This window comes from Cinclus cinclus, chromosome 31 (assembly GCF_963662255.1).
Source record: "Cinclus cinclus chromosome 31, bCinCin1.1, whole genome shotgun sequence".
NCBI classification, from domain to species: domain Eukaryota; kingdom Metazoa; phylum Chordata; class Aves; order Passeriformes; family Cinclidae; genus Cinclus; species Cinclus cinclus.
Genome location: NC_085076.1, coordinates 1,706,166 through 1,730,325, shown reverse-complemented (window position 1 = coordinate 1,730,325; position 24,160 = coordinate 1,706,166). Strand labels below are relative to the sequence as shown.

General features: G+C 58.8%; 1 protein-coding gene across 4 annotated transcripts; it reads right to left on the bottom strand.

Moving 5' to 3' along the window:
- Positions 1 to 1,509: 1,509 nt before the first annotated feature.
- LOC134055069 (sodium/potassium-transporting ATPase subunit alpha-2) lies at positions 1,510 to 24,048 on the bottom strand. Of its 4 annotated transcripts, XR_009934076.1 has the most exons (22): positions 22,823 to 24,046; positions 22,608 to 22,712; positions 21,064 to 21,123; positions 20,046 to 20,249; positions 19,065 to 19,178; positions 18,857 to 18,991; positions 17,860 to 17,977; positions 16,325 to 16,593; positions 15,697 to 15,895; positions 14,788 to 14,897; positions 14,570 to 14,704; positions 13,469 to 13,658; positions 12,743 to 12,918; positions 12,059 to 12,195; positions 11,129 to 11,279; positions 9,490 to 9,658; positions 8,782 to 8,936; positions 7,124 to 7,247; positions 5,677 to 5,818; positions 3,187 to 3,317; positions 1,717 to 1,818; positions 1,585 to 1,622 (listed from the first exon to the last, which is right to left on the bottom strand). XR_009934076.1 is itself a non-coding variant. In XM_062511195.1 (21 exons), exons 1-20 carry the CDS (start codon positions 22,871 to 22,873, stop codon positions 3,188 to 3,190), a joined length of 2,874 nt encoding a protein of 957 aa, XP_062367179.1. In that variant the 5' UTR covers positions 22,874 to 24,046; the 3' UTR covers positions 1,510 to 1,818; position 3,187. The 4 variants fall into 4 exon arrangements, 3 of the variants coding, with proteins under 3 accessions (XP_062367179.1, XP_062367178.1, XP_062367180.1); XM_062511195.1 differs by having other exon boundaries at positions 1,510 to 1,818; XM_062511194.1 differs by having other exon boundaries at positions 1,510 to 1,818; positions 5,673 to 5,818; positions 22,823 to 24,043.
- Positions 24,049 to 24,160: the final 112 nt, after the last annotated feature.

Sequence of the window (24,160 nt, the reverse complement as noted above, 5' to 3'; positions counted from 1 at the left end):
TTTTTCCTTTTTCTTTCCCTCCCATTTTTGGGGTCCCCCCCCATTTTTTCCTTTTCTTTCCCCCCATTTTTAAGGTCTCCCCCACCCATTTTTTAGGGTCCCCCTCATATTTTTGAGGTCCCCCCCACCCATTTTTGGGATTCCCCCCCATTTTTAAGGTCCCCCCACCCATTTTTTGGGGTCACCCCAATTTTTCCTTTTTTCCTTCCCCCCCATTTTTTTCATGTCCCATTTTCTTCACCTCCATTTTCTGGGGTGTCCCCCCCATTTTTCCTTCTCTTTCCCCCCCATTTTTGGGGTCCCCCCCATTTATAGGGTCCCCCCATATTTTTAGGCTGTCCCCCCCAATTTTTCCTTTTTTCTTTCTCCCCCATTTTATTCATGTCCCATTTTCTTCTCCCCCATTTTTGGGATCTGCCCCAATTTTTTAGGGTCGCCCCCAATTTTTCATGGTTCCCCCCCCCCATATTTTTTAAGCTGTCCCCCCCAATTTTTCCTTTTTTCTGTCCCCCCCATTTTTTGAGGTGTCCCATTTTCTTCTCCATTTTTTTGGGGTGTCCCCCCATTTTTTCCTTTTCTTTCCCCCCCATTTTTGGGTCCCCCCCATTTTTAGGGTCCCCCCCCATTTTTTGGGCTGTCCCCCCCCATTTTTTGGGCTGTCCCCCCCCATATTCCTTTTCTTTCCCCCCATTTTTTAGGGTGTCCCCCCATTTTTTAGGGTCCCCCCCCATTTTTAAGGTCCCCCCACCCATTTTTTTGGGGTCACTCCCCATATTTTTGGGATTCACCCCGTTTTTAAGGTCCCCCCATATTTTTTAGGATCCCCCCCCACATTTTTAGGATCGCTCCCATATTTTTAAGCTGTCCCCCCCATTTTTCCTTTTTTCTTTCCCCCCCCATTTTTTTCATGTCCCATTTTCTTCTCCCCCATTTTCTTCTCCCCCATTTTTTGGGATCCCCCCACCCATTTTTTAGGGTCTCCCCCAATTTTTCAGGGTCCCCCCCAGTTTTTCAGGTTTCCCCCCCCCCCCCCATATTTTTAAGCTGTCCCCCATTTTTCCTTTTTTCTTTCCCTCCCGTTTTTTTCATGTCCCATTTTCTTCTCCCCCATTTTTTTGGGCTGTCCCCCCCCATTTTTAGGGTCCCCCCCATTTTTTAGGGTGTCCCCCCATTTTTAAGGTCCCCCCACCCATTTTTTGGGGTCACCCCAATTTTTCCTTTTTTCTTTCCCTCCCCATTTTTTTCATGTCCCATTTTCTTCTCCCCCATTTTTTAGGATCCCCCCACCCATTTTTTAAGGTCCCCCCCCAATTTTTCAGGTTCCCCCCCCCCCATATTTTTAAGCTGTCCCCCCATTTTTCCTTTTTTCATTCCCTCCCATTTTTTTTATGTCCCATTTTCCTCTCCCCCATTTTCCTCTCCCCCATTTTTTTGGGATCCCCCCCATTTTTTAGGATCCCCCCATCCATTTTTTGAGGTCCCCCCCATATTTTTAGTCCCCCCCCCCATATTTTTGGGGTCCCCTCTCACCTCCGGGGTATCGCCTCAGGATCAGTTTCCGCACCTCATCATAAGCGAAGATCAACAGGGAATAGGGAAAGGCGCAGAACCACCAGGTAACCCTGACCCCCCCCAAAAAAAAAAACAAAAACCCCGGAGGGTGAGGATGTGGCTCAGATTTTGGGGTTCGGGCTCAGATTTTGGGGTGTCCCTCACTTGAGGGGGTACATGCGAAGCGCCACCCCCATGCCCGGGCAGTAGGACAGGAACGCCGCCAGCGCCGTCTCCTCCAGCAACCCGAAAATCAGGATTTTGTTCCTAAAAATCCAAATGTTGGGGGGGTTTTGGGGGTTTTTATTTTAATTTGGGGGGGGGGGGGGTTTGGGGGATTTGGGGTTTTTTTTTGGGGGGGGGGTTGGGAGGGGATTTGGGGGATTTGGGGGATTTGGGGGGATTTGGGGTTTTTTTTGGGGGGGGGGGTTGGGAGGGGATTTGTGGGATTTTGGGGGATTTGGGGGATTTGGAGGATTTGGGGGATTTGGGGGATTTGGGGGATTTTGGGGATTTTTGGGGATTTGGGGGATTTGTGGGATTTTGGGGGATTTGGGGGATTTGGAGGATTTGGGGGATTTGGGGGATTTGGGGGATTTTGGGGATTTGGGGATTTGGGGGATTTGGGGGATTTGGGGGGATTTGGGGGATTTGGGGATTTTTGGGGATTTGGGGGATTTGTGGGATTTTGGGGGATTTGGGGGATTTGGAGGATTTGGGGGATTCGGGGGATTTTGGGGGATTTAGGGGATTTAGGGGATTTGGGGGATTTTGGGGGATTTGGGGGATTTTGGGGGATTTGGGGGATTTGGGGATTTGGGGGATTTGGGGGATTTTGGGGGATTTGGGGGATTTGGAGGATTTGGGGGATTCGGGGGATTTTGGGGATTTAGGGGATTTAGGGGATTTAGGGGATTTGGGGGATTTTGGGGATTTTGGGGATTTTGGGGGATTTGGGGGATTTTGGGGGGGGGTTGGGACTGGATTTGGGGTGATTTTGGGGTGGTTTTGCGTGGATTTTGGGCTGGTTTTGGGTGGGATTTTGGGGTGGTTTTGGGTGGGGTTTTGGGGTGGTTTTGGGTGGAGTTTTGGGGTGATTTTGGGGTGGTCTTGGGTGATTTTGGGGTGGTTTGGGTGGGATTTTGGGGTGGTTTGGAGTGGGATTTTGGGGGGTTTTGGGAGGATTTTGGGGTGATTTTGGATGGATTTTGGGGATGGTTTTGGGTGGGATTTTGGGGTGGTTTGGGGTTGGATTTTGGGTGGAACTTTGGGTGATTTTGGGGTGGTTTTGGGTTGATTTTGGGCTGGTTTTGGGTGGGATTTCGGGTTGATTTTGGATGGATTTTGGGGTGTTTTTGAATGAGATTTTGGGGTGATTTTGGATGGATTTTGGGGTGTTTTTGAATGGGATTTTGGGGTCGTTTTGGGTGGGATTTCGGGGTGATTTTGGGTGGGATTTTGGGGTGGTTTTGGGTGGGAATTTGGGGTAGTTTTGGGTTGGATTTTGGGTGGAACTTTGGGTGATTTTGGGGTGATTTTGGATGGATTTTGGGGTGATTCTGGGTGGATTTTGAGTGCAACTTTGGTTGGGATTTTGGGGTATATTTTGGGTATTTTTGGGGTGTTTTGACGCACTTCATGCCCTGCTGGAAGACAGAGTTGCGGCGGGTTTTGCAGATGATGAGATCCGCCCACTGCACCACGACGATGCTGGCGAAGAAGGCCGTGTGGCACGTGAACTCCACCACCTTGCGCTGCTCGTACGTCTGGGAACGGGGAATGAACCGGGAGTGAACCGGCTGGGAATGGGAATGAACAGGGAGAGAAACGGGAGGGAACTGGGAATGAACTGGGAGAGAAACGGGAATGAACCGGGAGAGAAACGGGAGAGAACTTTGAACGAACCAGGAAGGAACTGGGAGGGAACTGGGAATGAACTGGGAGAGAAACGGGAGAGAACTGGGAATGAACCGGGAGAGAACCGGGAGGGAACTGGGAGAGAAAGGGGAGGGAACTGGGAATGAACCAGGAAGGAACTGGGAGGGAACTGGGAATGAACTGGGAGAGAAACGGGAGAGAACTGGGAATGAACCGGGAGAGAACCGGGAGGGAACTGGGAGAGAAACGGGAGGGAACTGGGAATGAACCAGGAAGGAACTGGGAGGGAACTGGGAATGAACAGGGAGAGAACCGGGAGGGAACTGGGAATGAACAGGGAGAGAAACGGGAGGGAACTGGGAATGAACTGGGAGAGAAACGGGAGGGAACTGGGAATGAACTGGGAGGGAACTGGGAATGAACCAGGAGAGAAACGGGAGGGAACTGGGAATGAACTGGGAGAGAACCGGGAGGGAACTGGGAATGAACTGGGAGAGAAATGGGAGGGAACTGGGAATGAACCGGGAGGGAACTGGGAATTAACCGGGAGGGAACTGGGAATGAACAGGGAGAGAAATGGGAGGGAACTGGGAATGAACTGGGAGAGAACCGGGAATGAACTGGGAATGAACCGGGAGAGAAACGGGAGGGAACTGGGAATGAACTGGGAGAGAAACAGGAGGGAACTGGGAATGAACCGGGAGGGAACTGGGAATGAACTGGGAGGGAACTGGTAATGAACTGGGAAAGAACTGGGAGGGAACTGGGAATGAACCGGGAGAGAAACGGGAGGGAACTGGGAATGAACCGGGAGAGAAGTGGGAATAAACCGGGAATGAACTGGAGGAGAACCAGGAGGGAACCGGGAGAGAAATGGGAATGAACCGGGAGTGAACTGGGAGGGAATGGGAATGAACCGGGAGTGAACTGGGAGGGAATTGGGAGGGAAAGGGAGTGGAAATAAACCTGGTGTGTAAGCAGTGTGTAACCTGTGTGTAACCGGTGTGTAACCAGTGTGTAACCGGTGTGTATCCTGTATGTAACCAGTGTGTAACCGGAGTGTAACCAGTGTGTATCCTGTATGTAACTGGTGTGTAACCGGTGTGTAACCGGTGTGTATCCTGTATGTATCCTGTGTGTAACCTGTGTGTAACTGGTGTGTAACCGGTGTGTGTCCTGTATGTAACCAGTGTGTAACCTGGGTGTAACCGGTGTGTATGCTGTGTGTAACCTGTGTGTAACTGGTGTGTATCCTGTGTGTAACCGGGGTGTATCCTGTGTGTAACCGGTGTGTAAATGGAGTGTATCCTGTGTGTAACTGGTGTGTAACAGGGGTGTAGCCTGTGTGTAACCTGTGTGTAACCGGTGTGTAACCGTTGTGTATCCTGTGTGTATCCTGTGTGTAACCTGTGTGTAACCGGTGTGTAACTGTTGTGTATCCTGTGTGTATCCTGTGTGTAACCCGTATGTAACCTGTGTGTAACTGGTGTGTAACCAGTGTGTAACTGTTGTGTAACCTGTGTGTAACCAGTGTGTAACCGGAGTGTAACCGGTGTGTAACCGGTGTGTAACTGGTGTGTAACCGGTGTGTAACTGGTGTGTATCCTGTATGTAACCAGTGTGTAACCGGAGTGTAACCGGTGTGTAACCGGTGTGTATGCTGTGTGTAACCGGTGTGTAACCGGAGTGTAACCTGTGTGTATCCAGTGTGTAACCGGTGTGTAACCGGTGTGTAACCGGTGTGTATGCTGTGTGTAACCGGTGTGTAACCGGAGTGTAACCGGTGTGTATGCTGTGTGTAACCTGTGTGTAACCGGTGTGTAACCGGTGTGTATCCTGTGTGTAACCGGTGTGTAACCGGTGTGTATCCTGTATGTATCCTGTGTGTAACCGGTGTGTAACTGGTGTGTAACCGGTGTGTGTCCTGTATGTAACCAGTGTGTAACCAGAGTGTAACCGGTGTGTATGCTGTGTGTAACCTGTGTGTAACTGGTGTGTATCCTGTGTGTAACTGGGGTGTATCCTGTGTGTAACCGGTGTGTAAATGGAGTGTAACCTGTGTGTAACCGGTGTGTAACTGTTGTGTATCCTGTGTGTAACCTGTGTGTAACCGGTGTGTAACTGTTGTGTATCCTGTGTGTATCCTGTGTGTAACCTGTGTGTAACCGGTGTGTAACTGTTGTGTATCCTGTGTGTAACCTGTGTGTAACCTGTGTGTAACCGGGCAGTCTGGGGGCGCTCACCCACTCCTGTCCGTAGGAGTCCTCCAGGTCGTTCTTGGAGCGATCGTCCCAGGCCAGGCGGATCCCCAGCAGCGTTCCCGGCAGGAAGCCGTTCTCCGCCAGGATCACGAAGTACGTGAAGAACCCGCCCAGAGCCTGGATCATCCCTGGGGGGAGGAATGGGATCGGGGTCAGGGTCACCACCGTGGGATCGGGATCAGAGCCGTGGGATTGGGATTGGGATCAGGATCGGGATCGGGATCAGAACCATGGGATCGGGGTCAGGGTCACCGCCGTGGGATCGGGATCAGAGCCGTGGGATTGGGATTGGGATCAGGAATGGGATCGGGATCACAACCATGGGATTGGGGTCAGGGTCACCGCCGTGGGATCGGGATCAGAGACGTGGGATTGGGATTGGGATCAGGATCGGGATCGGGATCAGAACCATGGGATTGGGGTCAGGGTCACCGCCGTGGGATTGGGATCGGGATCAGAGCCATGGGATCGGGATTGGGATCAGGAATGGGATCGGGATCAGAACCATGGGATCGGGGTCAGGGTCACCGCCGTGGGATCGGGATTGGGATCAGAGCCATGGGATCAGGATTGGGATCAGGATCGGGATCAGAATCAGAACCATGGGATCGGGATCAGAACCATGGGATCGGGATCGGGATCAGAGCTGTGGGATCGGGATCAGAACCATGGGATCGGAATCAGAACCATGGGATCGGGATCGGAATCAGAACCATGGGATCGGGATCGGGATCAGAACCATGGGATCGGGATCAGAGCCGGGGGATTGGGATCAGAACCGTGGGATTAGGATCAGGATCAGAGCCATGGGATAGAGATCAGAACTGTGGGATCGGGATTGGGATCAGGATTGGGATCAGAATCAGAACTGTGGGATCGGGATCAGAACCTTGGGATAGGAATTGGGATCGGGATCGGAACCGTGAGATTGGGATCAGAGCCATGGAATTTGGAATGACCTCAGAACCCCTCACTGACCGATCTGGCCATGGTGATGAGTGACCCCTGAGTGACCCTGAGTGACCCCTGAGTGACCCCTGACCGATCTGGCCGTAGGCCATGCTGATGAGTGACCCCTGAGTGACCCCTGAGTGACCCCTGACCAATCTGGCCGTAGGCCATGCTGATGAGTGACCCCTGAGTGACCCCTGAGTGACCCCTGAGTGACCCCTGACCGATCTGGCCGTAGGCCATGCTGATGAGTGACCCCTGAGTGACCCTGAGTGACCCCTGAGTGACCCCTGAGTGACCCCTGACCGATCTGGCCGTAGGCCATGCTGATGAGTGACCCCTGAGTGACCCTGAGTGACCCCTGAGTGACCCCTGAGTGACCCCTGAGTGACCCCTGACCGATCTGGCCGTAGGCCATGCTGATGAGTGACCCCTGAGTGACCCCTGAGTGACCCCTGAGTGACCCCTGAGTGACCCCTGACCGATCTGGCCGTAGGCCATGCTGATGAGCCTCTCGTTGACCAGTTTGTCGCTGCGGGGGTTCCGTGGTTGCCGTTTCATGATGTCGCTCTCGGCCGCCTCGTACGCCAGCGAGATGGCGGGGACCTGAGGGGACAGCGGTGTCACCATGTGCCACCCGGTGTCACCCGGTGTCATACCCAGGGCACCCCATGTCACCCAGTGTCACCCTGTGTCACCCAGTGTCACTCAGTGTCATCCAGTGTCACCCAGTGTCACCCTGTGTCATATCCATGGCACCCTGTGTCACTCAGTGTCACCCAGTGTCACCCTGTGTGATACCCATGGCATCCAATGTCACCCAGTGTCACCCTGTGTCACCCTGTGTCACTCAGTGTCATCCAGTGTCACCCTGTGTCATACCCATGGCATCCAGTGTCACCCAGTGTCACCCTGTGTCACCCTGTGTCATACCCATGGCATCCAATGTCACACAGTGTCACCCTGTGTCATCCAATGTCACCCTGTGTCACTCAATATCACCCAGTGTCACCCAGTGTCACCCTGTGTCACTCAATATCACCCAGTGTCATCCAGTGTCATCAAGTGTCACCCAGTGTCACCCTGTATCACCCTGTGTCATACCCATGGCATCCAGTGTCACCCAGTGTCACCCAGTGTCACCCTGTGTCATACCCATGGCATCCAGTGTCACCCAGTGTCACCCTGTGTCACTCAGTGTCACCCAGTGTCACCCAGTGTCACCCTGTGTCATACCCATGGCATCCAGTGTCACCCAGTGTCACCCTGTGTCACTCAGTGTCACCCAGTGTCACCCAGTGTCACCCTGTGTCATACCCATGGCATCCAGTGTCACCCAGTGTCACCCTGTGTCACTCAGTGTCACCCAGTGTCACCCAATGTCACCCAATGTCACCCAGTGTCACCCAGTGTCACTCCATGGCCTCCACTGTCACTCACTGTTACACGTCATGGCATGGTGACAGCACCCAGGGACAGCAGGATTTGGGATCCCTGGGTGGATTTGGGGTCCCCGGATGAGTTTGGGGTCCCCGGATGAGTTTGGGATCCCTGGGTGGATTTGGGGTCCCCGGATGGGTTTGGGATCCCTGGGTGGATTTGGTGTCCCCAGATGAGTTTGGGATCCCTGGGTGGATTTGGGGTCCCCGGATGAGTTTGGGATCCCTGGGTGGATTTGGGGTCCCCAGATGAGTTTGGGATGGGTTTGGGGTCCCCGGGTGGATTTGGGGTCCCTGGGTGGATTTGGGGTGCCCTGTCTCTCACCATGTCGGTGCCCAGGTCGATGCAGAGGATGGTGACGGTGCCCAGCGGCAGCGGGATTTGGGATGGGTTTGGGATGGGTTTGATGGATTTGGGGTGGATTTGAGATGGGTTTGGGGTCCCTGGGTGGATTTGGGGTCCCTGGGTGGATTTGGGGTCCCTGGATGGATTTGGGGTGCCCTGTCTCTCACCATGTCGGTGCCCAGGTCGATGCAGAGGATGGTGACGGTGCCCAGCGGCAGCGGGATTTGGGATGGGTTTGGGATGGGTTTGATGGATTTGGGGTGGATTTGAGATGGGTTTGGGGTCCCTGGGTGGATTTGGGGTCCCTGGGTGGATTTGGGGTCCCTGGATGGATTTGGGGTGCCCTGTCTCTCACCATGTCGGTGCCCAGGTCGATGCAGAGGATGGTGACGGTGCCCAGCGGCAGCGGGATGTTGGCGATGATGAAGAGCAGGAACGGGGTGATCTCGGGGATGTTGCTGGTCAGGGTGTAGGCGATCGACTTCTTCAGGTTGTCGAAGATCAGGCGGCCTGCGAGGGGACAGCGGTGTCCCCACATGTCCCCACATGCCCGCACATGTCCCCACATGTCCCCACATGTCCCCACATGCCCGCACATACCCCCACATATCCCCAAAGTCCCCAACACCCCAAATATCCACACTGTCCCCGATGTCCCAGATGTCCCCAGTGTCCCAAATATCCCAAATATCCCAAATGTCCCCAATGTCCCCAATGCTCCCAAAGCCCCCCAGTGCTCCCGAGGTCCCCGGAGTCCCCAATATCCCAAATATCCCAAATACCTGCAATGTCCCCAATGTCCCCCAATGTCCCCAATGGTCCCAACACCCCCAATACCCCCAATGTCCCCCGTGTCCCCAAAGTCCCTGACACCCCCGATACCCACAATGTCCCAAATGTCCCCAATGTCCCCAACATCCTCGAAGCCACCAGCACTCCCAATGCCCCCACTACCCTGAGTGTCCCGAGTGTCCCCAGTGTCCCAAACGACTCCACTGTCCTTAAATCCCCCAGTGTCCTCCAATGTCCCCGATGTCCCCAAAGCCCTGTGCCTGTCCCCGACCTTCCTCGACGCCGGTGACGATGGAGGCGAAGTTGTCATCCAGCAGGATCATGTCGGCCGCCTGCTTGGACACATCGGAGCCGGCGATGCCCATGGCGATCCCGATGTCCGCCTTCTTCAGCGCCGGAGAGTCGTTGACACCGTCACCTGTCACCGCCACGATGGCACCCTGGGGACGGTGGGGACATTGGGCGGCACTGGGGACACTGGGGGTATTGGGGGTACTGAGGGCTTTGGGGACACTGGGGACGCTGGGGACATTGGGAGTGCTGGGACAACTGGGGACATTGGGGACGCTGAGGACATTGGGGACACGGGGGACATTGGGGGTGTTGGGACCACTGGGGACACTGGGGACATTGTAGGGTACTGGGGACACAGGGGACACTGGGGACACTGGGGACACTGGGGACATTGGGAACATTGGGGACACGGGGGACATTGGGGGTGTTGGGACCACTGGGGACACTGGGGACATTGTAGGGTACTGGGGACACAGGGGACACTGGGGACACTGGGGACACTGGGGACATTGGGAACATTGGGGACACGGGGGACATTGGGGGTGTTGGGACCACTGGGGACACTGGGGACATTGTAGGGTACTGGGGACACAGGGGACACTGGGGACACTGGGGACACTGGGGACATTGGGAACATTGGGGACACGGGGGACATTGGGGGTGTTGGGACCACTGGGGACATTGTAGGGTACTGGGGACACAGGGGACACTGGGGACACTGGGGACACTGGGGACATTGGGAACATTGGGGACACGGGGGACATTGTAGGGTACTGGGGACACAGGGGACACTGGGGACACTGGGGACACTGGGGACACTGGGGACACTGGGGACATTGGGAACATTGGGGACACGGGGGACATTGTAGGGTACTGGGGACACAGGGGACACTGGGGACACTGGGGACATTGGGAACATTGGGGACACGGGGGACATTGGGGATGTTGGGACCGTTAGGGACACTGGGGACATTGGGGACATTGGGAGTGTTGGGACCACTGGGGACATTGGGGACATTGTGGGGTATTGGGGACACTGGGGACCTTGTAGACATTGGGAGTATTGGGGGAAATGGGGATATTGGGAATGTGGGGAACACTGGAGACTTTGGGGACACCGGGGACATTGGGGACACGGGGGATGTGGAGACACCACGGGGACACCACAGGGATGGGGACACCGTAGGACACGGGACAGGGGACACTGTGAGACAGAGGGGATGGCGGTACCAGGGACATGGGTTTGGGGACACTGTGGGACATGAGGGACACCGCAGGACACGGGACTGGGAGCAGCAAGGGACAGGGATGGCAGGGGACAGGTGACAAAGGACAGGTGGCAGGGAACAGAGGAGAAAGGATATCGCAATAAGGGGATGTGGGGACAGGTGACACAGGTGACATGGGTGGTACAGGTGACACACAGGTGACACAGGTGATACACAGGTGACACACAGGTGATACAGATGACACACAAGTAACACACAGGTGCCACAGGTGACACAGGTGACACACAGGTGATACAGATGACACACAAGTAACACACAGGTGACACAGGTGACACGGGTGACACACAGGTTACACGGGTGACACCTGGCAGGCACAGCCGGTGTCACCTGTCTCTGGCACCCCTCCACGATGATCAGTTTCTGCTGGGGGGACGTGCGGGCGAACACGATCTCGGTGTGGTTGCGCAGGATCTCGTCCAGCTGCTCCGAGCTCATGTCCTTCAGGTCCGAGCCGTGCACCACGCACGCCTTGGCCTCCCTGGGGGGGAGTCAGAACCCCAAAATCTGCTCCAGCACCCCAAAATTCCTGGGAAACACCCCCTGGGATCCCCCAAAATTCCTGGGATGGCCCCCAGGGTCACCCCAAAACCCCCTTCCCGGTTGCTCCCATCTGGAGTCCTTCGGGTCTGAGCCATGCACTAAACACGCCTTGGTCTCTCTGGGGGGGGGGGGTCACGGGGGGATCAGCACCCCAAAATTCCCAGGACCTTCCCCCCGGGACCCCGAAATTCCTGGGATCACCCCCTGGGATCAATCCTGGGGTTCCCCCTGTTCCCTTCCCCAGCTGCTCCCAGGTTGTGTCCTCCAGGTCCGAGCCGTGCACCACGCACACCTTGGCCTCCCTGGGGGGGGAGGGGGGTCAGAACCCCAAAATCTGCTCCAGCACCCCAAAATTCCTGGGAAACCCCTCTGGGATCCCTAAATCCTCTCAGCTTCCCCCCACCTGGCTCACCTGGGGTTCCCCAGTCTCACCTGAGTCTCCTGTCTGACTGGAGTCACCTGTGGTTCTCCAGTTCATCAGGGCTCACCTAGGGCTCACCTGGGGTTGCCCTGGCTCACCTCGGGTTCCCTTGGGGTTCCCATGGGGCTCACCTGGGGCTCACCTGGGGTTCACCTGGAGTTCCCCTGGTTCACCTGGGGTTCTGCTGCTTCCCTGGCTCACCTGGAGTTCACCTGGGGCTCACCTGGAGTTCACCTGGCTCACCTGGGGTTCACCTGGCTCACCTGGGGCTCACCTGGAGTTCACCTGGGGCTCACCTGGGGTTCACCTGGCTGACAGGGATGTTGAGCCGTGCCGCGATGTCCTCCACGGTCTCGTTGCCCTCGGAGATGATCCCGACACCTTTGGCGATGGCCTTGGCCGTGATTGGGTGGTCCCCAGTCACCATGATCACCTGGGGGGCACCGGGGGCACCGTCAGCACCTGGGCACACCTGGGCACACCTGGGGGCACCCCAGAATGGGGAGGGGCCACCAGGGATGGGGAGACGGGGGGACACAGGGGGCAGGGGGCAATGGGGGACAAGGGGACACGAGGACATTGGGGGACAGGTGGGGTCAGAGGAGTGAGGGGCATGGGGAGGATGGGGGGGATGGGGGAGATGGGGGGATTTGGGGTACAGCAGGGACAAGGTGGGGGGTTCCTGGGTGGGCTCAGGGGGTATTTGGGGGTCCCAGGTGGGCCAAGGGGAGGTTTGGGGTCTGGATGGGCTCAGGGGAGTTTGGGGGTCCTGGGTGGGCTCAGAGGAGGTTTGGGGTCCGGGTGGGTTTAGCGGGAATTTGGGGGTCCAGGGTGAACTCAGGGGGGATTTGGGAATCCCAGGTGGACTCAGAAGAGGTTTGGGGTCTCAGACAGACTCAAGAGGGTTTGGGGGTCCCGGGCGGGCTTAGGGGGCCCCAGGTGGGTTCAGGAGAATTTGGGGATCCTGGCGGGGGTCTCACCTTGATGCCTGCGCTCCGGCACTTCCCGACAGCGTCGGGGACGGCGGCGCGGGGGGGGTCGATCATGGACATGAGACCCACGAAGCAAAGATCGCTCGTGGGGAAATTCACCTCGTCCGCGTCGAAGCGGAACCCGCGAGGAAACTTGTCCGGGGGCAGGTACAGGTGACAGAACCCTTGGGGACACCGAGGGGACACTGAGACCCCAAGGACACCCCCGGGTGACAGAACCCTTGGGGACACCGAGGGGACACTGAGACCCCAGGGACACCCCCGGGTGACAGAACCCTTGGGGACACCGAGGGGACACTGAGACCCCAGGGACACCCCCGGGTGACAGAACCCTTGGGGACACCGGGGAGGCCGGGGGTGCACCAGGTGTCCTCCAGATGTACCCAGGACCCTGTCCCTGAGCCCCACCCCCAGCTCCAGGTAGGGTGTCTGGAAGGTTCCTTCTCCTCCTTTGGGTCCTGCTCCCCCAAATCTCCTCTGAACCCCCCCAAGACCCCTCCAGGACACCACCAGCCCCCCCAGTCTTATCCAGAACCCTCTCCCTGAGCTCCCCCCAAGCTTCTGGAAGGTTCCTCCATGTTCTTATCCAGGCTTTTCTCCCCCAGATCCCTTCTGGATCCCCTTCCAGCACCCTGGGAACTCCCAAATTCCCCCAGGATCCCCCTTGGCTCCTCCCCCCCCCACCAGGACCCTTCCCAGCCCCTCCAGTCGTACCCAGGACCCTCTCCCCGAGCCCCCCTAGCTCCAGGTAGGCGTTCTGGAAGGCCTCGCGCATCTCCTGGTCCAGGGGCTGCTCCTGGCCCTGCAGGAGGATGCGGGAGCAGCGGTCCAGGATGCGCTCAGGGGCTCCCTTCATCACCAGCAGGTAGCCCTGGGGGTCCTCCTCGCGCTCGTGGATGGACAGCTGGACACGGCCACAGGGGACAGAGGTGTCACACGCTGTGGTCAGCGCGGGGTCACACCCACACACTGCCTGGTGTCACCCCAGTGTCACCCACACACTGCCTGGTGTCACCCAGAGCCACCCCTGTGTCACCCAGAGCCATCCCAGTGTCACCAACACACTGCCCAGTGTCACCCAGAGCCACCCCAGTGTCACCCACACACTGCCTGCTGTCACCCCAGTGTCACCCAGAGCCACCCCAGTGTCACCCACACACTGCCTGGTGTCACCCCAGTGTCACCCACACACTGCCTGGTGTCACCCAGAGCCACCCCTGTGTCACCCAGAGCCATCCCAGTGTCACCAACACACTACCCAGTGTCACCCAGAGCCACCCCAGTGTCACCCACACACTGCCTGCTGTCACCCCAGTGTCACCCAGAGCCACCCCAGTGTCACCCACACACTGCCTGGTGTCACCCCAGTGTCACCCAGAGCCACCCCAGTGTCACCCACACACTGCCTGCTGTCACCCCAGTGTCACCCAGAGCCACCCCAGTGTCACCCACACACTGCCCGGTGTCACCCAGAGCCACCACCCCTGTGTCACACACCCACTGCCCAATGTCACCAGTGTCACCCACCAGGGTCAGCCCAGGGTTACCCACAGTTCTACTGGGAGTCCCTAGTGCCCCATCCCAGTGCTCCCAGTGCCACCAGTGCCTCCAGTTCCCCATCCCAGTTCCCCCACTACTCCCAGTACCACACTCCATTGCTCCAAGTGCCACATCCCAGGTCCCCATCCCAGTGCCTCCAGTGCCCCCACTACCCCAGTACCCCTCTCCTACTGGTCCCAGTGCCCCATCCCAGCACCCCCAGTACTCCCACTACCCCTCTCCCACTGTTCCCAGTGCCCCCAGTGCAGCCAGTACCTGGTACTTGTTGGTGGAGTTGAAGGGGATCTCGGTGACTTTGGGGTTGCGGTCGCGCATTCTCTTCACGGAGCCGCAGGACAGTTGGATGCACTTGAGCAGCGCCGACTCGGACGCGTCCCCGGCCGTGTCCCGCTGTGGTTGGGGACACCGCGGTGTCACCGGGGCTCGGGGGGCGACCACGTCCCCTCCCCCCGGTCCTTGGGGACCCTCCTGACCTTGGAGATGGAGACGTTCTCCTGGCCCGGTTTGAACACGGCGCGGTTACAGAGCCCCGCGATGCGCGCCAGGGCAGCCCAGGTGGGCGAGCGCTTGTCGAAGGTGGCACCTGGGGACAGCCGGCACCATCAGGGCACGCCCAGTGTCACCAGTGCCACCAATGCCACCCATTCACCACCGTAGTGTCAACCATTGACCGCCCCGGTGACACCTGGGCCACCCATGTGAGCAAGCGCTCGTCAAAGTTGGCACCTGGGGACACCGGGCACAGTCAGGGCACACCCGGTGTTACCAGTGCCACCAGTGCTACCCACTGAGCACCCTGGTGTCACCTAGGCCACCCAGGTGGGCAAGCGCTTGTCAAAGTTGGCGCCTGGGGACACTCGGCGCTGTCACGGCACGTCCACTGCCACCAATGCCACCCATTGACCACCCCAGTGTCACCCATTGACAGCCCTGGTGTCACCTGGGCCACCCAGGTGGGCAAGCGCTTGTCAAAGGATTGGGGTTTCGGGGCTTTAGGGTGCTGGGGGTTGGGGGTTCCAGGGGATTGGGGTGCCAGGGGATTGGGGTTTCAGAGGATTGGGGTTCCAGGGTTTTGGGAATCCACAGAATTGGGGTTTCAGGGCATTGGAATGCTGGGGATTCAGGGTGCCAGGGCATTGGGGTTCCAGGGCATCGGGGTTCCATGGGATTGGGGTGTTGGGGGATCAGGGGATTGGGTGATCTGGATTCCACGGGATTGGCATTCCATGGGATTGGGGTGTTGGTGGATCAAGGAATCGGGTGATCTGGATTCCAGGGGCTCGGGGTGCGAGGGGATTTGGGTACCAAGCTCCCAAGGCATTTGGGTTCCAGGGCACTGGGCTACTGGGGACACCGGGGATCTTGGGGTGCCCCCAACGCACCCGACTGGTCCTCGGTGGTGTCGGCTTCATGGATCTGGTTGTCGAACCACATGTGGGCCACGGTCATGCGGTTCTGGGTCAGCGTCCCGGTCTTGTCCGAGCAGATGGTGGAGGTGGAGCCGAGCGTCTCCACGGCCTCCAGGTTCTTCACCAGGCAGTTCTTGCGCGCCATGCGCTTGGCAGTCAGGGTCAGGCACACCTGGGGGGCACCCCGGGGTGTCACAGGGGGTGGGAGCTCTGCTATGGGGTGCACAGACCACCCACAGCACCCCAAAACTGAACCCAGTGCCCCACAGCTCTCTTCCAGTGACCCCTCCCACCATGGTGGTGGCCAGCAGCCCTTGGGGCACGCTAGCCACGACAAAGCCCATGAAGATGATGATGGTACAGCTCCAAACAATGCCTCTACTGCCCTCCCAGTGCCCTCCCAGTGCCCTCCCAGTGCCCTCCCAGTGCTCTCAGTTCCTTCCTTGTGCCCTCCTCCCATTCGCCCTTCTCACCACGGCGGTGGCCAGCAGCACCTCAGGCACACTAGCCACGATGATGCCCATGAGGAAGATGACAATGTAGCCCCCAACAGTGCCCCCACCTCCCTCCCAGTGCCCACCCAGCACTTCCAGCCCCTCACCGTGACGGTGGCCAGCAGCCCCTCGGGCACGTTGGCCACGATGATGCCGATGAGGAAGATGACGGCCTCGAGCCAGGTGTAGCCGAGGATGAGGGAGAGGATGAAGAAGGAGAGGCCGAGGAACACGGCCACGCCGGTGATGAGGCGGATGAAGTGCTCGATCTCCATGGCGATCGGTGTCCGGCCCACCTCCAGCCCCGAAGCCAGCGACGCGATCCTGCCCATCACCGTCCGGTCACCCGTGGAGATGACGATGCCCCGCGCGGTCCCTGGGGCAGGACGAGGGTGACAAAGAGGTGACAAAGTGTGTAACGGGGTGGTGGTTTTTAATTTTAATTAATTAATGGTTTGTCTGGAGTTTCTTCTGCCTTCACTCAGAGCCAGGGTTAAAAACACCAAGGAAACGGATTTTCTCGTGTTCGGGGTTGGTTGTTTATTAAATTTTATCAAACGTACAGAAAGTTCTGCAACACTTCTAGCCACCAGCTAAAAGTGAGCAAAATGGAGATGAATCCAGCTGCTACAAGGTCTCTTAAAGCTAAGCAGTCCAATAGAGAGTTAACACCTATATTATTTATACTTTCAACCCAATAATTAAATTCCCATGACCATCAGTGCAGCACTGACTGTCCAACCAAAAACTACGACCTGAAATCATGAAGAATGAAGATGATCACCCAAAGAGACACCACCCAAAATCCTCCATCTTGTCCCATACCTATTACTATACCATAAAATTTAAATTTTAAATTTTTAAATTTCAAATTTAAAACCCTTCACCACGTGAAATCGCACGTTTCTATTTAACTGCACATCCATGATTTTAACTCCGTCACTCAAATTTGGAAGCCTTCCCCAAGGCCTCAGGTGAAAAGCAGTGTTCTCCAGGGAGTCAGAAAGCTCAAAAATACCAAATTTCTGGGATCCAACAATAAAGAACCCGGGGACACCGGTGGGTGCCCGTTGGAACCCTGGACACTGAGAATTTTAGACTTTCTGTGCTGACAGGCGCTGACCCTCAAGAAAACACAGCTTTTGACCTGAGGCCATGGAGAAGGCTTCCAAAATTGAACGATAAAGCTAAAATCACTGGTGTGTAGTTTGAATGGAAGTGTGTAACATCACACGGTGGAAAATTTAAAATTTAAAATTATTAAAATATAATAATATATAGAGGGCAAGATGGAGGTTTTAGGGAGGAGGTTTCTTTCTTTTTCACCTTTATCGTGGGTCCAGGTGGGATTTTTGAAATTGGATGGAAAATTCCACACGGCAGGTCACAGGTGTTTGGTTATTGGGTTAAAAGTAAAAATCATTTTGGTGGCTTTTCTTAGTTGGACAAATTTGGCTTAAAAGGCCTGGTAGAGAGAGAAACACGTCTCCATTTTTAACTCGTTAGAACTCAACGCTCCGTGAGAACGTAACATAAATAGGAATTAATAAACATCTGAACCTGAACACAAAATACCGTCTCCTGAGCATTTAATCCCAACTCTGGCAGAAGAAAAAGAAGATAAAGCTTGATAGGTGCCCACCTTCGACGCAGTTGGTGGAGAAGAAGCAGATGTTGCGCGTCTCCAGAGGGTTCTCGTGCGTGAACTCCGGGGAGCGCGTCTGCGGCTCCGACTCTCCCGTCAGTGACGAGTTGTCCACCTGAAAACAGGGGGTGCAGGGGGGGATCAGTGAAAATTGGGGTATGGGGGGGTACAGGTGGGTTTGGGGACATGGCGGGGGATTGGATGGGTTTGGGGGGTATGGGTGGGATTGGGGATATGAGTGAGTTCGGGTGGGATTGGGTAGGGTTGGGTTGGGTTGGAATGAGTTTGGTTGGATTGGTTGAGTTGGATTGAGTTGGATTTGTTGAGGTTGGGTTGGGTCGGATTGGGTTGAATTTAGTGGGATTTGGTGCGGTTGAGTTAGGTTGGATTTGGTGGGATTGGATTGGATGGGATTGGATTGGATTGGGTTGGATTGGGTGGGATTGGATTGGATTGGATTGGGTTGGATTGGATTGGATGGGGTTGGGTTGGGTGGGGTTGGGTTGGGTTGGGTTGGGTTGGATTGGGTTGGGTTGGGTTGGTTTGGATTGGATTGGGTTGGGTTGGGTGGGGTTGGGTTGGGTTGGGTTGGGTTGGATTGGGTTGGGTTGGGTTGGGTTGGGTTGGGTTGGGTTGGGTTGGGTTGGGTTGGGTGGTGTTGTCCCCACACCCGACCCAGTGCCATCCTGGTGCCCTTCCCAGCGCTCACCCATTGCCCATCCCCCCTCATGGCCCCCGTGACCCCTGGAGTCCCTTGTGCCCATCTTGGAGAGGACCCACATGTCCATGCCCCCAGTGTCCCCAGTGTCCCCAGTGCCCCCAGTGTCCCCAGTGTCCCCAGTGCCCCCAGTGCCCCCAGTGCCCCCAGTATCCCCAGTGCCCCCAGTTCCCCCAGTGCCCCCAGTGCCCCCAGTACCCCCAGTGCACCCAATGTCCCCAGTGTCCCCAGTGCCCCCAGTGTCCCCAGTGCCCCCAGTTCCCCCAGTGCCCCCACCTTGCAGCCATGCGAGGAGATGATCCTCATGTCCGCGGGCACCCTGTCCCCGCCCTTCACCTCCACCAGGTCCCCGACCACGACGTTCTCGGCGTTGATTTGGATCTTCTCGCCCTCGCGGATCACCAGCGCTTGCTGGGGGGACACCGGGCACCTCAGGGGGTGCCCACCCCCCCGGGACGCCCCCGGCTGTGCCCCCGCTGCCCACCTGGGGCACCATGTTCTTGAAGGAGTCCATGATCTTGGAGCTCTTGGCCTCTTGATAGTAGGAGAAGCAGCCGGTGACGATGACGACGGCGGCCAGGACCACGCCCAGGTACAGCTGGCATCGGGGGGAGGGGGCACCTCAGCACCTGGGGGGCACCGTGGAACCCCCCAGAGACCCCCAAGGCAGGGTGACAGGGAGGGGACACCCTCGGTGCCAGTGTCCCCATGGCACCTGTCACCACTCAATGCTCATGCCTCCCATGATACCCGAGACCCCCCCAGTGCCCACCGTGTCCCCTGCGTCTCCATGATGTCCCTGTCCCCCTCAAGGTCCCTGTCCCCATTACACCCATGTTGTCCCCATGTCCCCTATTCCCCCCAGCGTCCCACATGGCCCCCAATGCCCCCCATGCCCCCTGTACTCCCATGGTTCCCGTGTTCCCATATCCCTGCACCCCCGTGTCCCCGTGCCTCCATGTTCCTGTGTCCCCGTGTCCCTGTGTACCCATGACACCCATGCCCTCCCCATGCCCTCCCCACGTCCCCACGTCCCCACATCCCCACATCCCCACGTCCCCACACCCCCACACCCCCACGTCCCCACATCCCCACACCCCCACATCCCCACATCCCCACACCCCCACATCCCCACATCCCCACGTCCCCACGTCCCCACACCCCCACATCCCCACATCCCCACACCCCCACATCCCCACATCCCCACACCCCCACATCCCCACATCCCCACGTCCCCACGTCCCCACACCCCCACATCCCCACGTCCCCACACCCCCACATCCCCACATCCCCACACCCCCACACCCCCACGTCCCCACACCCCCACATCCCCACATCCCCACACCCCCACATCCCCACATCCCCACACCCCCACACCCCCAGGTCCCCACGTCCCCACATCCCCACATCCCCACACCCCCAGGTCCCCACGTCCCCACATCCCCACGTCCCCGTGTCCCCTCACGTTGTCATTGGAGGGTTCATCCTCCATGGCAGCCTGGATGCCGTAGGCCAGGAAGCAGAGGATGGCTCCGATCCAGAGCAGGATGGAGAAGCCCCCGAAGAGCTGCCGGCAGAACTTCACCCACTCGGGGGTCGTGGGAGGCGGCGTCAGCGCGTTGGGACCGTCCTGCACCAGGATCTCGGCCGCCCGCGCGTTCGTCAGGCCCTGCGCGTGGGACACGGTGACACCGGGGACATCCCGGGGACAGGGGGGATGGGGGCGCACGGGCAGGGGACAATGAGGACATTGGGGATGAGGGGACATGGGCAGGGGACATTGGGAAAAAAGGGAAGGTGATGGGGCCACGGGCAGGAGACACTGGGGACATTGAGGGTGATGGGGACATGGGCAGGGGACGTTGGGGACATTGAGGGTGATGGGGGGCTATGGGGGATCTGGCCAGGGGGACCCTTGGGGACAGGAGAGGACAGGGGACATGGCCAGGACACCCCAGGGACAGTGGGGGATGCTGGGGGCCATCGACAGGGGGATCCTTGGGGACAGGGGGACATGGCCAGGCAATCTTGGGGACAAGGAGGATTATGGGAGGTATGGCCAGAGGGACCCCTGGGGACAGGAGGGGACAGGGGGTACGGCCAGGACACGCTGGGGACATTGGTGGCTTTGGGAGGGCGCAGCCAGGGGCCCCCTGTGGGTGTGGGGGGACAGGGGGACATGGCCAGGGTTCACCCATAGGGACAGGAAGGATTGGGCTGCTGGAGGTGGCACTGAGGGTGGGACGTGGGGACGTGGGGACGTGGGGACACGGGGATACAGGGACACACAGGGACACACAGGGACACACAGGGACACAGAGCACAGGGACACACAGGGACACAGGGACACACAGGGACACAGGGACACAGGGACATGGGGACACAGGGACACAGAGGGACACAGAGACACAGGGACACACAGGGACACAGGCACATGGGGACACAGGGACACAGGGACACACAGGGACATGGGGACATCTCACCCGGGACAGATCCACCTGGTACTTCCTGCCCAGCTCATCCAGGGACAGTTTGTGGTCATCCTGAGGGACAAATGTCACCCCTGTCACTGCGTCCCCACAGCCAGGGTGCAGGGCCAGCTGTCCCCACCATCCCCTGTCACCCGTGTCCCCCCACCCAGAGGACAGGGCCAGCTGCCCCCCTGTCACCCACGTCAACTGTGTCCCCACAACTGTGCCCATGGCCCCGTGTCACCCGTGTCCCTCTGGATGGGTGGCACGGCCAGCTGTCCCCAGAGTCCCACACCACCCACATCACCTATGTCACTGTGTCACCTTAGCTGGGTGACGGTCCCAGCTGTGCCCATGACCCCAAGTCACCCCAGCAGGGTGGCATGTCCCCATGTCACCCACATCCCTCTGGATGGGATGACACAGCCAGCTGTCCCCAGTGTCCCATGTCACCCGTATCACTGTGTCCCCACATTGGGGTGATGTGTTCAGCTGTCCCCATGTCACCTCTGTCCCCATGAATGCAATGACCTGGCCATTGTCCCCAGGGTCCCATGTCCCCCATGTCACCCACACGATCCGTGTCCCCGTGGATGGGATGACACAGCCACCATAACTGTGTCCCATGTCATCAGTGTCCCCCGAGTCACCCACAGATGGGATGGCATGGCCACTGTCCCTGTGCTCCGCATCACCCTTGTCACCCATGTCACCTGTGCCCCCATGAATGCAATGGCATGGCCACCATCTCCATGTCCCACATGTCCCCGTGGTTCCCCCGTGTCCCCCATGGCCCCTCTGTCCCCCATGCCCTCCGTGTGCCCGTGTCCCCTGTGTCCCCCATGTCCCCATGTCCCTGTCACTGTCCCCATGTCCCTGTCACAGTCCCCATGTCCCCATGTCCCCATTGCTGTCCCCATGTCCCTGTCACAGTCCCCATGTCCCCATGTCCCCATCGCTGTCCCCATGTCCCTGTCACAGTCCCCATGTCCCCATTGCTGTCCCCATGTCCCCATCGCTGTCCCCATGTCCCTGTCACAGTCCCCCGTGTCCCCATGTCCCCATTGCTGTCCCCATGTCCCCATCGCTGTCCCCATGTCCCTGTCACAGTCCCCATGTCCCCATGTCCCCATCGCTGTCCCCATGTCCCTGTCACAGTCCCCCGTGTCCCCATGTCCCCATTGCTGTCCCCATGTCCCCATCGCTGTCCCCATGTCCCTGTCACAGTCCCCATGTCCCCATGTCCCCATCGCTGTCCCCATGTCCCCATCGCTGTCCCCATGTCCCTGTCACAGTCCCCATGTCCCCATGTCCCCATCGCTGTCCCCATGTCCCTGTCACAGTCCCCCGTGTCCCCATGTCCCCATTGCTGTCCCCATGTCCCCATTGCTGTCCCCATGTCCCTGTCACAGTCCCCATGTCCCCATGTCCCCATCGCTGTCCCCATGTCCCCATCGCTGTCCCCATGTCCCTGTCACAGTCCCCCGTGTCCCCATGTCCCCATTGCTGTCCCCACGTCCCCATGTCCCCATCGCTGTCCCCATGTCCCCACTCACCAGGTTCACCTCCTTCTTGAGCTCATCCAGCTCCTTCTCCTTCTGCTTCCTCTTCCCGCCGCCATTCTCGGACGTGGTGGCCGCGGGCGAGTACTCACGGCCGGCCTGGGGGGACACCCCGGGGTGGGCACGGGGACCCCCCCGGTGGGCAGGGGACTCCCCCAGGTGCCACCCCCGCCCCACCCCCCCCTCCAGCCCCGGGCCAGGGCCATTACCATGGGCGTGGAGGTCACGGCCAGCACCGGCGTCACCGTGGCCACCGGCATCGTCGGCGTGGGGGGGGGCGGCGGGCACCGGGCGGCCGTGGGCGGGGGGGGGGGCACCGCGGGGGGGGCACGGGGGGGTCAGCGGGGTCACTGGGGGTCATCGGGGTAACACGGCGGTCACTGGGGAGTCGTGGTGACAGCCGGCACTGTGCTCGTGGGGTGGTCGGCAAAGTGGCCCGGTGGCCATTGGAGGGTGGCATTGTGGACGTAGGGGGGGTGACTGCGGGGGTGGTCACTGTGGTCACGGGGTGGTCACTGTGGTCACCAGGGGGTCACTGTGGTCACACAAGGTGGCACTGTGGTGACCAGGGGGTCACTGCGGTCACACAAGGTGGCACTGTGGTCACCAGGGTGGTCACTGTGGTCACAGGGTGGTCACTGTGGTCACCAGGGGGTCACTGCGGTCACACAAGGTGGCACTGTGGTCACCAGGGTGGTCACTGTGGTCACAGGGTGGTCACTGTGGTCACCAGGGGGTCACTGTGGTCACACAAGGTGGCACTGTGGTCACCAGGGTGGTCACTGTGGTCACCAGGGGGTCACTGTGGTCACACAAGGTGGCACTGTGGTGACCAGGGTGGTCACTGTGGTCACGGGGTGGTCACTGTGGTCACCAGGGGGTCACTGCGGTCACACGAGGTGGCACTGTGGTCACCAGGGTGGCACTGGGGGGTCACTGTGGTTACCAGGGGGTCACTGTGGTCACCAGGGTGGCATTGTGGTGGTCACTGCAGCCACCGGAGGGTCACTGTGACCATGGGAGCCCCCCCATGACCATCATGGGGCTGTCACTGACCACAGGGGTGTCCCCAAGGTCATGGGGAGGGCACTGTGGCTGAGGGGGTCCCCCTGGGACATGGGAGTGTCACTGTCACCACAGGGGTGTCACCACAGCCAGGGGGGTGTCACTGTCACCACAGGGGTGTCACTGTCACCAGGGGTGTCACTGTCACCACAGGGGTGTCACTGTCACCGTCACCAGGGGTGTCACTGTCACCACAGGGGGGTCCCCATGCCCATGGGGGGGGGGTCCCCACACAAGCGGGGCAGAGGAAGAGCCCCCCCAGAGCGTCGCGGGGGTTGGAGGGGGAGCCCGGTCCCTCCCTCTCTTCGGGGGGGTGGCAGTGTCACCCCCTGTCCCCAGGGGTCCCCCGGTGGCCCGGCCGGGTAGTGAGGCGATGTCATGGAAAGCTCCGGGAGCCAAAACCAACACCGGGAGCGAGGGGGGGGGGGGGTGGGGGTGGAGGAGTGGCTGGGGGGGGGGGGGGGGGGGGGGGGGGGGGCTCG

Excerpts from the sequence above, each read along its gene's own strand:
- LOC134055069 (XM_062511194.1), bottom strand. The coding sequence starts at position 22,873 with ATGCCGGTGGCCACGGTGACGCCGGTGCTGGCCGTGACCTCCACGCCC. Across the intron at positions 15,896-16,324 it reads GGCTGCTGGCCACCGTCACG|GTGTGCCTGACCCTGACTGC; the intron begins GTGAGGGGCTGG and ends GGTGCCCCCCAG. Across the intron at positions 9,659-11,128 it reads TGGAGGGGTGCCAGAGACAG|GGTGCCATCGTGGCGGTGAC; the intron begins GTGACACCGGCT and ends CACCGTCCCCAG.